General features: G+C 35.8%; 1 protein-coding gene across 1 annotated transcript in view; it reads left to right on the forward strand.

Moving 5' to 3' along the window:
• Positions 1-6,762, forward strand: part of LOC139118649 (CMP-N-acetylneuraminate-poly-alpha-2,8-sialyltransferase-like) — a 30,024-nt gene extending 23,262 nt beyond the window's left edge. Inside the window, exons 3-7 of the mRNA XM_070682070.1 lie at positions 832-982; positions 1,199-1,311; positions 4,816-4,905; positions 5,268-5,512; positions 6,222-6,762. Of these exons, the coding sequence (XP_070538171.1) occupies positions 832-982; positions 1,199-1,311; positions 4,816-4,905; positions 5,268-5,512; positions 6,222-6,445 (823 nt within the window). The 3' untranslated portion in view covers positions 6,446-6,762. The remainder of the gene's footprint in view (positions 1-831; positions 983-1,198; positions 1,312-4,815; positions 4,906-5,267; positions 5,513-6,221) is intronic.
• Positions 6,763-14,094: the final 7,332 nt, after the last annotated feature.

The following is a 14,094-nucleotide window of genomic DNA, read 5'->3' on the forward strand; positions in this document are numbered from 1 at the left end:
AGACGTCTTTCTTTCGAAACAGTTAGGACGTTAAAGTGTAGATTCTGAGAAAGAGAGCAAATACCAATTTGATAATAAGCTACAAGCATGTTGTCGCCAAGGAGTTCAAGGGCGGACTCGGGTGAATTCCAACAACTTTTCGAGCACTAAGGTCGTAATATCGTTGCGTTTAATAAAAAGTGTATGCCATTAAAGTTACCAAAATACAGGGTGAAGTACAGGGCATGTGATAAAAGTTTAACACAAATACGTGAAGGCAATTATGTTTAATGAGGTAGAATGCTCCTCGGGGACAGATATTCGGACTCCCAAACTTTTACACTGTTTGGTGTACCACTTGTGAAGCTAAGAGGAAATAAAGTCTTTACCACTTTATATTTGTGAAAATAAAACTATCAATTTTACCCATTGAGTTAACAAGGCTTTGGGTGTCATTTTAAATTTCAAGTGTCACCGAAAATATTGGGTATTATTTTCTCTAGTACCGAATTTTGTACACATTGACCGTTGATCTCTATTCTCGATTTCGAAAGGGAATTGTTTAAAGTTTCCAAACGAAAAGTTTAAGCCAAACTTTCACTCTTTCAATTTCGAAGCACATACTTCCTGAAACATTTTTTTCTCAAAATGCCTTGTTTTAGGTTTTATGGTATAGTACTCTCTTTATTTCGTCAGATTTTATTTTCCTTACACTCTTTATGTGTGTGAAGGGGCTATTAGATCTGACAATCGGTGCAAACTAGTTTAGAACTAACCCTGGGTAGATATCAAGCTTACGTTCAAGTAGGATTTTTTAAGTTGCAATACATTCCACAATCTGATTTGCTTCAGGTCTGATCTCGAGGAGTACTGTAAGACGTCCGAAAGGTTTGTGCTTACACAGAAAATCGTCAATTTGGATGTGAATGGGACATTGAAATATGATGGTCAAACGAAGTGGCAGATAAATGTAACAGTGGATGTATATAACAGATTGCCGAAGGTAAGGCATGTTCTAAAGTGAGCAATAGTCTTTTTCAGGCAGGTAAACAACGCTCCTAATATATGTTTGTTGTTCCCAAATTAGATAGTTTAATGAAGTTTAACTGGCCGATTCTACATCAGTATAGTTTCCATACTAGTCTGAATCTTAACCAGTAAAATTGTGATGGTGCAGAGAGCTGTAAATTATATAAAAGTACATTGTGTCCAACTACAGGAAATACCGTACCAGAAAGAAATGTTTAAGAAATGCAGCGTGGTCGGAAATAGTGGCATTCTATTGAATAGCAAATGTGGAAAGTTTATAGATGCAGCTGACTTCATAGTTAGGTGAGTCTATTGTATCTCAATTGTATCAAAGTAACTGTGTACTGCTTTCTTTTTATGTTCAACAAATTGCAGTATCTTTACTTTAATGTGGAAATGCAGCATATGTAATAGCTCACAATATGTTCCAGATGTGTCATTTGGTAAAAGCTGCAACACAAGAAGTTTTTATTCTAAAGCTGTATGATTTTGCCATGTGGTACGCCATGTTTGTGCAGGTTATATTTTCTCGTATAATCACAAAGGAACGGACAAATTCGCTGCACATCGGACACCAGTGAAGATTCATACCATATCCTGTGTTATGGAGAATTACCATAAGAGTGAAATTACGTTCCGACGCACCTCTCACATTCCTTGTGCTTACACATGATTCATATCTTTTTTATAATATTCAACACATGGATGATCTGCCACAGCTGAAATAGTGGGATCAGTGAATAATTATCAGTTTGTTTATTTTTCTTCGAGATCAGGATGAACAATTGCAGGCTGTCGCATTAGTGTGGATAGCACCCCCTAAGTTATAAACAAGGTTTATTCATTCAATGCTGAAACGTACTTCGTACATGCTGTTGCAAAGTTATGATTTCTTTCCAATCGTCGACCAAGTCATTTGCTTTGAGTTGCCAACCTATGTAACTAGAGTTTAATTTGAAGTTGACTCATCGTATATGCTTCTAATTGCATCTTCAAATTCTAGATTTTATATCAGTAAAGTATACGTAACACGATTGGAATTAATTTGGGATAATTGGATGGTGAATTCGTAATGTCTTTAAAGTCTGCAAATGTAAGCTCATCTGCTTTCTTCCTACGTTACACACTTGTGTTTGTGAGTAATTTGTAATATTGAGACATTCAGCTATAGGGCACTAACATTATGAGAAATTTGAAAAATATAAGATTCCAAATATCCCAAATTACTAGTTCCAATTATATTTCATGCTCTTTATCATAAGTTAGTTAAATTTAATTGAAATAGGAGACCAAAGTTTTAATCTTTGTTAATAAATATAGTCAAAGGCATCTGCTCTTCACTCAACATTTAAATTGCAATTCTTATGTATCCGTTACTGTCATTCATATAAAGAGGCAAACTTTAAATGAAATCACATCGTGGCCGTGATAATTCTAAGGGAGTCGTCATTATTTACGGCCTGGGGGAGGGTCGGAGGAATTGCTTTAGAAACTCCAAAATTTCGGGTAACCCCCCCCCCGCCAACCATGACGTGTTTGAGTAACCTCCCCTCTCTGCTACAGAAATTTTGAGTGACCCCCCCCCCCCAAAAAAAAAAAAAAAAAAAAAATTGAGAAAGTGAATATCTATACAGTAAAATGGATTGCTGCTGCGACAGGCCCTGTACAGACCCTGATTAAACCCTGTGGTACAGGTCTATGTCGGATAGAGGTTCCATTGCTGTGACAGAGGCTGATGTACAGGTCTGTAAACAGTGCTCTGATGATATGCAGTGTTCTCCGAAGGATTTTTTACAAGAGGGCGAAGATGTGGTGCAAAAGCACCACAAGTGACCGCGCAAGCGGTCGCGGGGGAGGTGATGAGGGGGTGGGGTGCCCCCCTCCTGCTGTTGGAGCTTTTAAAAAATAGAGCTTAAAATGGTGTTATTTGGTGGCACTTGGGGAGTCTTTTTCAGATTTTTTTCGTATAAAAAACTCAAAGGAACGGAAATCTGAGACAGTATTCAAAAACTTATATTCCAGTTCACTGATTCCGATGAAGTTTAAATTTTTTGAAAACGAAAAAATAGCGACAGACATACATTTATTCACATTTATTATTATTTATTATTGTCCTGCAATAAAAGATAGGTTTGTTGTCAAGGCATTCCGCTGGTTTTAAACTTTATAGAATCAGAATTAGCTTGTTTTACACATTTTTCCCTGTCGGTTCCTATACAATGTCGAATATAGAAAGCAGGTGTTTCTCATGAATGATCAGGCAAGTATATCAATCTTTAATCAGGAAATACTGAAAAATGTACTCAGTACTAGCCTCTGACATAAGGCTTACCATGTCGAATAGCTGATCACTCTCGTCTGAAGATCACAATAACGTGAAACACAGAGCGTAATGAGATTTTAGCCTCTACTTGAAACCACCTGTATTATGATATATATATTTAAAAACTATCTACTGTTGATTGACCAATCAGAGTGCTCAATTCAGGGTGTTTTATTTACTCGTAAAGCCTTGGTCACCAAATTCCAGAAACGAATGACAACGCCGTAGTAAAGTACTGTCCAATCAAAAGTGAACATGTCATATTCTGTAGACATCTGGTACGTTTTAATATTCAAATTTGGTAACACAGCGGAAACAAACTGCAACACAAAATCTGCTGTGGTACAAACATAAACTAATGTGCCCTAGGGCATTTATAGGATGTTCCATTACATTGGAAGGCTATTTCACAAATAAAAGTTTTAATTCATATCCTAAACATGTTACATTGACAAAGGGGACGGTTGACGTAAACACATTGAAAACGAAAATATATCAGTTAGGGGCGATGGTTTTTAAGTCGGATAAAACCCTCGTACTCGGACTCTTCTGGTATATAAAGTCCAACCCTACGATAAAATGTCTCGGCCTGCGGCCTCGACATTTTATCGTTGGGTTGGACTTTATATACCAGAAGAGCCCTCGTACTCGGGCTTTATCCTATACATACACACACACACACATATATATATATATATATATATATATATATATATATATATATATATATATATATATATATATATATATATATATATATATATATATATATATATATATATATATATATATACACACACACACACACAATGGTTTCAATCGGGCTTGAACCCACAACGCACGTTACCCAATCACCTAGCGCAGAGGCAACAGACAAAACCGCTCAGCCAAATCCCCAATGTATAATGATTGGTTCAATAACCGAGCTAAGGATATATATATATATATATATATATATATATATTATATATATATATATATATATATATATATATATATATATATATATATATATATATATATAAATATATATATATATACATTAATATATATATATATACATAAATATATATATATATACATAAATATATATATATATATATATATATATATACATAAATATATATATATATATATATATATATTACATGTGTGTGTGTGAGTACATATAACGGGTATGAACATATATATCTCAAGCATACATATTGCTGTTTATTATTGTTGTATTAATTCATAACTTCACTAAATGCTTTGGTACATATCAACAAAATTGAGTAGCCCCCTTCTTGTTCTCCACTTTTGAGCAATCCCATTCGTAGCTTTCAATTTCTTGAGTGACCTTCCCCCCCCCCTCAGATTCCTCCGACCCCAAAGCCATAAACAATGACGGCTCCCTAATTCTGTAATGTTGTTCCTGTCGTAGCAAAAACGATCTTACATGGAAGAAGTTTTGTAAACGCTCTTGGTTTCTCTTGAATTTGTAGAATAAATATGGCGAGAGTCTACAATTACTCTGAAGATGTTGGATCAAAAACAGATTTGGTTACTTGTAATCCTTCAATGTTCGCTTTAAAGTAGGTGATTCCAGTTTTCGGACATACTTTACATCACATGAGGGTACATCTTTCTATGATCATTGGTAGTTCAATGTTTATTTACATCTATGATCAGAATTGATACATGTATTTCTAACTTTAAGATAAACATGAGATGCATTATTTGCTTTTCAGAAGAACTGCAAATAATAAATTTCTGATAAATTCCCGCCAGTAAATAAAATACTGAGTCGGTTTCAAAATGTCACATACATACATACGTACGTACGTACGTACGTACATACATACATACATACATACATACATACATACATACATACATACATACATACAGAAGGACTTGCTATTTTTACAATCTTAATTTGTCGTTCGTTTTCTAGTTATTCAAAATTCAATGAGCCAGGAAGTGAGAAATACAAGAACGACATCATCATGCACTTTGAAAATGCTACAGTCTACACGACAGGTTACTCTTTTCGGCGCCTCAGAAAGTCTACCTTTCGAGCACAGAACATACATAAGTCTGTGAACAGTGATGTGATCTTCGCTCATTCCCATCATATTTCGTCTGTGAAAGGATTTTACAGGAAAAAATATAGTGTTAAGGAAAGCTCTGTGTCAACAGGTGAGTAAAATGGTGGCTATAGATAGTCATCTGCAACCGATTACACGTTAAACTTGACTTGATGATTGAGGTAACAGCTTGGTCATAATAGATGAAAGAAATGCACTTGTTGACGAAAGTATTTTACATCAACATAAATACGACGGAAGCCAGTACTTAATCTTTGTATCTAATACTTTTGTACTTATGTACTACAGTGATTTGTTTAATGAACTTTGATTGTTTAAACCATAAAATCATGATACATCGATTTTGCTTTTAAACTTCAAAAGTTACATCAGCTGAAATTATATCACATAGTGACGGGAATTCTAATTCTATCAATATTTTGTAAAAATGAAAAAAAGAAATTTGCCTCTATACCGGTGTTTTCGACCCGAGGCTATCATGGAATTGCATATTTTAACGACAAAATGCCTTATATTTGTTTCCCACGGAAATTTGAGTTATTTTAATGGCCTGCGACGATTATAAGAAGAACGCACAATCATTGTATTCATGTATTCTATCATAGAGTACATGAGGAGTACTTCGTTGAATCGTCATTATGAAGACAACGGAGCTCTCCTATGGGGCCATCTTAAACTTTTGAAGCAGCTGGACTCCCCAGAGTCATGATACTTTGTAAAATTGTCGTGTGTGGGCTGGGTCCAGCATTCTCCAGTTTTGCCTGAATGCCCCATTAATAACTTTTCTTTCCTCTTTTAAGGGTTACTTATGTTCACAACCGCATTGAGTTTCTGTGAAGAGGTCCATCTCTATGGATTCTGGCCTTTCTCAGAAGATCAAGAAGGCAAACCCCTCTACTATCACTACTACGAAAAATATTCGTACATGAAGCAGGTCCACAACATGACAGCCGAGTTTCAACTGCTCATGAATTTACACAACAAAGGTGCCATCCGATTGCACGTTGGGAAATGTGACAATTAATGTTTACAGGCAGCGGTCACATATAGTGCTTCACTTTTGCTACACGATAACATACACTTCTTCGTATTTTCTTTTCTTCATTTTATAGAAAATAGAACGAAGAAATCTGGAAAGCAGTATCAATTTTATGGATTAGATGAGCATCATGTTCTTTTAAGCATCTCGTTTTTCGTTATTCTTTGCACATGTGTTAGAATACATTTTCGCAAGTTACATGAATAACAATAATATTGATGTGTAACGATTTTTTTTTCTAGTGTGCAAAAATTGATATTGATAATTTTCCAAATATTAAATAATAATGATTTTTCACGTTACATTTTGCATTGTTCTTATTCGATCATTTCGAACTGAATTTGCTCTTTTAGGAATTGGATGACGACTTTGAAGTGGTTACCTGAACGTCGAGATATGCTAATCTTCTAAGCTTAGAAATTCGAGACGACCAGTGGTCTTGGTAGTCACATATATGTACCTTGATTTGGTTTAGAGTTAGCACTTGACACTAATGTAGTCCTATTTAATTTTGCATTCATTTGTGATGAACCAAAAATGGCAAGAATAGGTGGCTGCAGATACCCTCCAGCCGGCAAATTGAAATATCATGCATCCGCTGTAAAATTATCTTACTTACCCTGCGGAGCTAATGACATCAAGAACTTCCTGTCTTTTGTTATTTTCCGTACAAATTCTATAAAAAGAGATAGTAGAACAACAATTTAAAACAGTGACAAACGTTATCCAGCAAGTAACTAATCAATAATAATTGTGCTTAAAAGTTTATCAAATCAGTGCGACTGCGTGTCACATTCACTTAATGATATGTTTGCGGCCGCTGAAAGCAACTCCGCAGTGCGTGTCAATTTGATCGTCTTTTGAAAATCCAATATTATCCTTGAAAACCGTGCCACAGGAAAGTTACAAGAACTGATGATTGGGCTCTTAGGGACAATTCGCTTATGCGCAAAAAGTCAAGTCCTTGTCTCGTTTTGCGTCAGATTGACACCTGCAAAGCAATTAATAATGCAGCAGAGACTTCCATTAGAAAGTTATTTGCCTTGAAACTCTGCCCCTTGGTGTTTGTAAAACCGTGATATCAGGACATATATATTGCCAATTATTCAAAGAGCGTCAAGACTTCTACGGTTAAATATAACATTCATTAAAATGGATGAAATGCAGTTTACCAAACTGCTTCAAACTTTAATATATGTTTAAAATTGATTAGTTTTTGACTCACATTAAGAAATAGGAGTCAGCGTAGACATCGGTTATTGTTTCTATCACCGATAGATGTTTCGGATTTTGCTTTCTGTCAGACTTTGTAAGCTTTCGGCGTGCTGTCATCTATGTTTTCAGATACATCGTACTGAACAATATTGCTACTGTATGAATTGATCTCTCATGCGGTTCACGTTTTTTAACAATTTGTTTTTCACCCAAATGATTATCAATTCTATTCAACATAAAGATTTAACACGATTCGAACTAATTTGGGATAATTGGATTTTCATATTATTCAAATTTCTCAAAAGTTAGGTGCCATACAGCTTAATGTTGGAATATTGCAAATGACTCATAAAAACTAGTGTGATATAAAAAGAAAAGCAGATGAGATAGCATTTGTAGATTGAATCGACATTACTTCACCTTCCAATCATCCCAAATTAGTTCCAATCGTGTTTCTTTAAGGAAACGAAGCTGCAATGCCGATCTAAAATTTGAAACAATTCTCAAAACCGTGAGTCAAGAATTGTTCAAAATTAAGCAGACACTTGACAGACAAAGAGTCAACTGGTCAAAGTACGATTGGAAGCGAATTCGTTACAGAATGATGAAGATTAAGGTCAGAATGTAAAACCACTGTTATTTTTAAGTTCCCGTGTACCTCGAGCTAAGCCAAGTGAGTGAAATTCCCCGGCGACCAAGAAATCTATGTTGACGTTCCCCACGACTTCATTTTTTTATTTGACATAAAAACCGACAAATGGCGATTTGACAGTATAGAGTGCGCCTCCTCAGTCATGAATAAATGTAATCTCGAAGAATATATGCCCAGTAAAACCAAAGTGACGCAGTTGAATGCTTACCGCAAATTCATGAAATAAAGCATAAAACGCCCGGTAATTGGTATTGTCATCCAACAATAAAAATAAAAATTTAAGATATCATAGGATGATGAAAACATCATCTGTGCTGCGGGTATTTCGCAAGATTTTCAATTGTCAATCATCGTTTTCATTTGAATGAAAAACGTTATCTATGTTTTGTATATCCCTGAAATCTAGCGAATTATCAAGTTTACTCTTCGCATTTTTATTTTATGCTATCAGTTTTCTACTGATAGCCAACTCCGTAAATATGCTAAGCCACAACAAACATTTCTGTTATTTCACCACAAATTTTAAGAGCTGTTTGAAATACTGTACAAGTATTGAACATTAGAAAGCATATTCGTATAGTTGTTTTTCATTAATAAATCATTACATCAGCAAATGCAGCAGTACGACCATCACTAAATGCCCTAGATAACCGCCCAGTGGGCAAAAAACTACTTCAAATACTAGTTACTGAATCGGCTACACACCAAACCAGGTACAATGTTCCAATGGAAGGAAGGCTATTACTTTGTTGAATTTTGTAGGAGATATCAAAATATTGTGTACGTAACGTCTTTTCTCAAAGCGGTTACAGTACCACACGTCTGTAGGTGTTGCACTCGGGGACAACAAAATAAAGTTGTATGTGATCCAGAACATTTTCAAAGTGATGCAAATTTCACATTTCATTTCACTTTTCTCCTAATTACAAACTGATGAGATTACCTCAATTTATTGAGTTTTTCCACTGACTTAAAGCGGCGGTCCAGGATCCCTGTTTTTAAGTTGTTAATAGTATCTAATCCGCCTAATCGAACTCGGGTCAGTTCCAGTCTTACATTAATTTTGCTTATTGCAGTTTACACAGATTTATTCTAAACGTTTAGCACCTTTGATGTACGGTAATAGAAATTGGAAGAATGCATGAATATTCGGTATCAACTGTCGGTAATCTAGCTAGGTTCTAGAGAGGTTTTCATATGACTGAAATTGCACGCGTCTTAGTTCTTTAGACCGAAAGGCTGTATCATCTAATTTAAAGTAACATTTCAAAATGATGAGATGTTGATAGTGATCCAGTGCCGACGACAGAAACAATATTGCAACACGTTAAAAATACTGAACGACTTGTTGATTCTCTGAGGCACTATAGCAGTCCAAATTGTTTGCCATTTAAGATTGGAATTTTCACAAATTAACAACTTTATTAATATAGCAATTATATGCGACATACTGAAATTGAGTAAATATTATTTTGCTACAAACACTTTCTGTTGCACTGCATCGATTCGTCATAGCTAGACTGACCCCAGATGCTTGGCTTTTTTCGGCAGTAGAGGCTGACTTTGGGTCATCGCGCTCTCACCGCGATCCTTGCGGCGGCCTTCTACTAACTTGGCTGCCTGCTGAAGTTTATTCGTTCAATTTACTCTGTTTGGATATTTATATACCCACAGACTTCAAGCAAGTTTAGGTCATAGCAACTACTACTATGGTCAACCGATGAGCAAAAGCGAGTCATTTTGAAAGGAGTCAAGCATTGTTTTCATGTGACGTTTTAAAAGATCAAGGATTTAATGCACACCTATATAGAGATTTACGCTGTAGATTGCACAACATTCGATTGGCAGTGACTTTCAATGGACAAGTGATCGTTTCTGGTCTAAATTGTCTAAACAAATCAACATGTCAGCGCTGTAATAGAGCTTAATTTTCTGAAGCTCTATCCCATGTTGCCTGCTCCGAGGCATCCTGCCTTGTGAGCGTCGCTGCCATATAATATTGCTCCTCTTTATATCCCACCTGCACCCCTTTAAAATATACACTCTTTTCCTTATTTGGCAATCTATGGGTAAGGGGGAAGGTAGGTCAACGAATAGAGTGAGTTTAAAACTTTCTGACAGGATATTATAAACAGTTTGGTTGTTTGCTTATAATATGACCAGACTTGTTTGACTTTATACCTAAGAAGGGAGAAAGGCAGGTGTAGTAGTAATGCGGGATATAACGAGAAATAAAGGTACCGTGTGGTCCCATGCCATGTGAGGAAAATATAAAGCTATGCTTGTAATAGAGGTGAACCCATGCAGACGGTTAAGAAGACCAATAGTCTAGAGGTAGGTTTCATAATAAATAACTTTAGGCAAAAAAAAAAAAATATTGTGCTGTTCCGATTACATGGTTTTCAAAAATAGGGTAGGTAGGTAGGGAATTTTTTTTTCATGTTTTTTAATTTCTCAATGTGCATTTTGTACTCGTTCAAACAAAACTACCAGTGAACAATTTCCTCATGAAACACACTCAAATTGAATACCGATTTATTAAAATAAATTATTCATCAATAGAATTGAAATGTGTGGTTTATTAGACTGCCACGGAAATTGATATGGCTGAATTACAATTCTTTGACAGGAAAGTGAACTGTTTATCCACAGGTAAGTCTGACTTATAAGAACTGACACAACACAATATTTACTGTCATCAATGCAGTGTTTCATCTAGGATACTATACCAGTGGGATTGGTCCCCCTGTACTGGAAGTTTTGAGGGGGATTTTAAAATTTTGTTGGGATTTAACTGAAACATTTAATGATATCTTATATGTTAGTTTAAATATTGCAGTGATGTAACTTGTGTTATACATACTACAAGCCATAAATCACTTGCTTACACAATCCAAGCTGCTGGCTCCAAACACCATCCTCTATAAGATTTTTTCAAAAGTCAACAAATTTTGGTATCACTGTTGTGAATGTATAGGGCTTCCAAGAGTGGCGGACGGCTCATTAATATTCATAAGCTTTAACCTGTTCACTCCCAATTCCCTGTATACAGGTCCACAATTGCCATTGATAACAATGGGTTTGGGCCAAACCATGGTGGTGAAAGGGTTAAGATCCCTAAAAATTGTAGCATATTCCCTCATGCTTAAATATTCTGTATATTTGTTTGTACATATTCTGTATGTTTGCTTTCTTAGGGCTTAATGTACATTCAAACATAAAAATTAACAACAGCCAGCCATTCCCACTGTACCTTCAAGGGATTTTTTCATTTTTCACTGAACTGTCTGCACTACACAAACCAAGAAAAAAATCTATTGTAGTTATAAAAGAATGTTTTGTAGCTTCTGAAAAAAATAATGTGCTTGTTTGTCACGTTTTTACTGTGCGTATATCATCCCTCACTACTGTAAGTTTGGATCAACATTGCCCTTTACCAGTGAGCTGTATTTTTCTAGTGACCTAGCTGGTCTTGTAGTTTTGTGCGCAGACTCAGTAGAGCTAAAACGAACAACTTAGAGGGTCAGATCCCTTGTTTTGAATTGAATACGGAGTCGAGTTTTTCTCGATGTCAGATTTGCTCCAGTTGCTTTTTTTCAGTCATTTTAGAATGGGGAAAATAACAAACAGAAAGGTTGGTTGTCACCGACAGTTAATTTTAGGGTTTATTTGCCCCGAAAAATGAGTCAGTGTCTGTTCACTGAATTCAAAAACCGGGCCCATTGACACCACAGCTTGCTTCCATGCTTGTGCAGTCTGCACTGAACACGTTTCTGTGACAGTAAAGTCCAATTTTTCGTGTCAATTTTGCTATCAGAATTATTTTCAGAGTGTTATGGACATTCATATGATGCACAAAAACTTCAGTTTGTCTCCTTTTCTCAATCGTACAGAGATGATGTGACACAGAAACCTTATCGGGCTAGGGCAATGAACTTTTGTGAACGTAACTTTCAACTGGCTGATAGGCTTTCATATGCAAAATCAGCGTACGGAAATTAACGCGTGGTATAGCTTCAACAGCATTTTATTGAAGCAGTTCAAAAAGTATCAAACTCGAACTAAAATTAGTTTCATGCGTTTCACGTTTTTTTCATATCGTTATTTTTACTTCCGTGTTTACGAAGCTTAAAAAAGTCTAGGGTCGGGGGGATAAAATTGAGGTAGGTCGGGTAATCGGAACAGCACAAATTTTTTTTTTGGCCTTACAAACCAAGAGAAAGTGTTCAGTTAATGATGATATTGTCGTACAGTGGCTATAACTTTTTTGATGTTTTTAAACGTTACCCTTGTTTAATCGGCTTGTCCTCAATTGATTTAACCGAAGTATAAGTAATAGACATGGATGACCGACTGTTCGGTCGATCAACGTGTAGAGTTGTACACTACTTAGGTCTTGAAGACTCGATCTCACTCGAAATACTCCAGTCAGTGGTTAGCGATAAAGCCCAAACTAACTCCACAGGAACCGTTTTTGCAAATTATTACCACAATACGACAGATATTATCACAAAACTGTACACTTCAGTATTATTCGTTCACGTCAGATACTATACAAGCACAGTTAGCCTGTTTACATTCAGCTGCCTTGCCTTTTCAGTCTGAGCTGCTTCTTGCGAAATGTGGCATGCCTAACATCATGCTTTTGAAGAGCGAGCCTCCTGTGATAGGGCGCACACTCCATATAAAGTCCGCTAAAATAAATGTCTGAAATATACATCTTTTTTTACACTTTATGTAACCTTCACCCTGGGAATGTATGTACCTGAATTTCGAGACGACCAGTGGTCTTGGTAGCCACATATATGTACCTTGATTTGGTTTAAAGGGTGCACTTGACACGATTATTGTCCAATTTAATTTTGCATTCATTTGTGATGAACCAAAACATGGCAAGAATAGGTGGCTGCTGATACCTTCCAGCCGGCAAATTGAAATATCATGCATCCGCTGTAAAATTATCTTACTTACCCTGCGGAGCTAATAACATCAAGAACTTCCTGTCTTTTGTTAGTTTTTGTACCAATGCTATAAAAAGGGATAGTAGAACAACAATTTAAAACAGTGACAAACGTTATCCAGCAAGTAACTAATCAATAATAATTGTGTTCAAAAGTTTATCAAATCAGTGCGACTACGTGTCACATTTAATTAAAGATCTGTTTGCGGCCTCTGAAAGCATCTCCGCAGGGCGTGTAAATTTGATCGTCTTTTGAAAATCCAATAATTACAAGATTGGAACTGATTTGGGATAATTGGATATTCATATTTTTCAAATTTCTCAAAAGTGTTAAGTGCCCAATAGTTGAATGTTGTGATATTACTAATTACTAACAAAATCAAGTGTGTAACTCAAAAAGAAAAGCAGATGAGGTTACATTTGCAGATTATATCGACATTACTTCACCATCCAATTATCCAAAATTAGTTCCAGTCGTATTTTTTATCCTTGAAATCTGTGCCACAGGAAAGTTACAAGAACTGATGATTGGCCTCTTAGGGACTTCGTCACTAAGGAACTATAAATAACATTCGCTTATGCGCACAAAGTCAAGTCCTTGTCTCGTTTTGCGTCAGATTGACACCTGCAAAGCAATTAATAATGCAGCAGAGACTTCCATTAGAAAGTTATTTGCCTTGAAGCTCTGCCCCTTGGTGTTTGCAAAACCGTGATATCAGGACATATATATTGCCAATTATTCAAAGAGCTTCAAGACTTCAACAGCGAAAAGACAACATTTATTATAATGGATAAAAAGCAGTTTAC

The sequence above is a fragment of the Ptychodera flava genome, chromosome 19 (assembly GCF_041260155.1).
Source record: "Ptychodera flava strain L36383 chromosome 19, AS_Pfla_20210202, whole genome shotgun sequence".
Lineage (NCBI taxonomy): Eukaryota > Metazoa > Hemichordata > Enteropneusta > Ptychoderidae > Ptychodera > Ptychodera flava.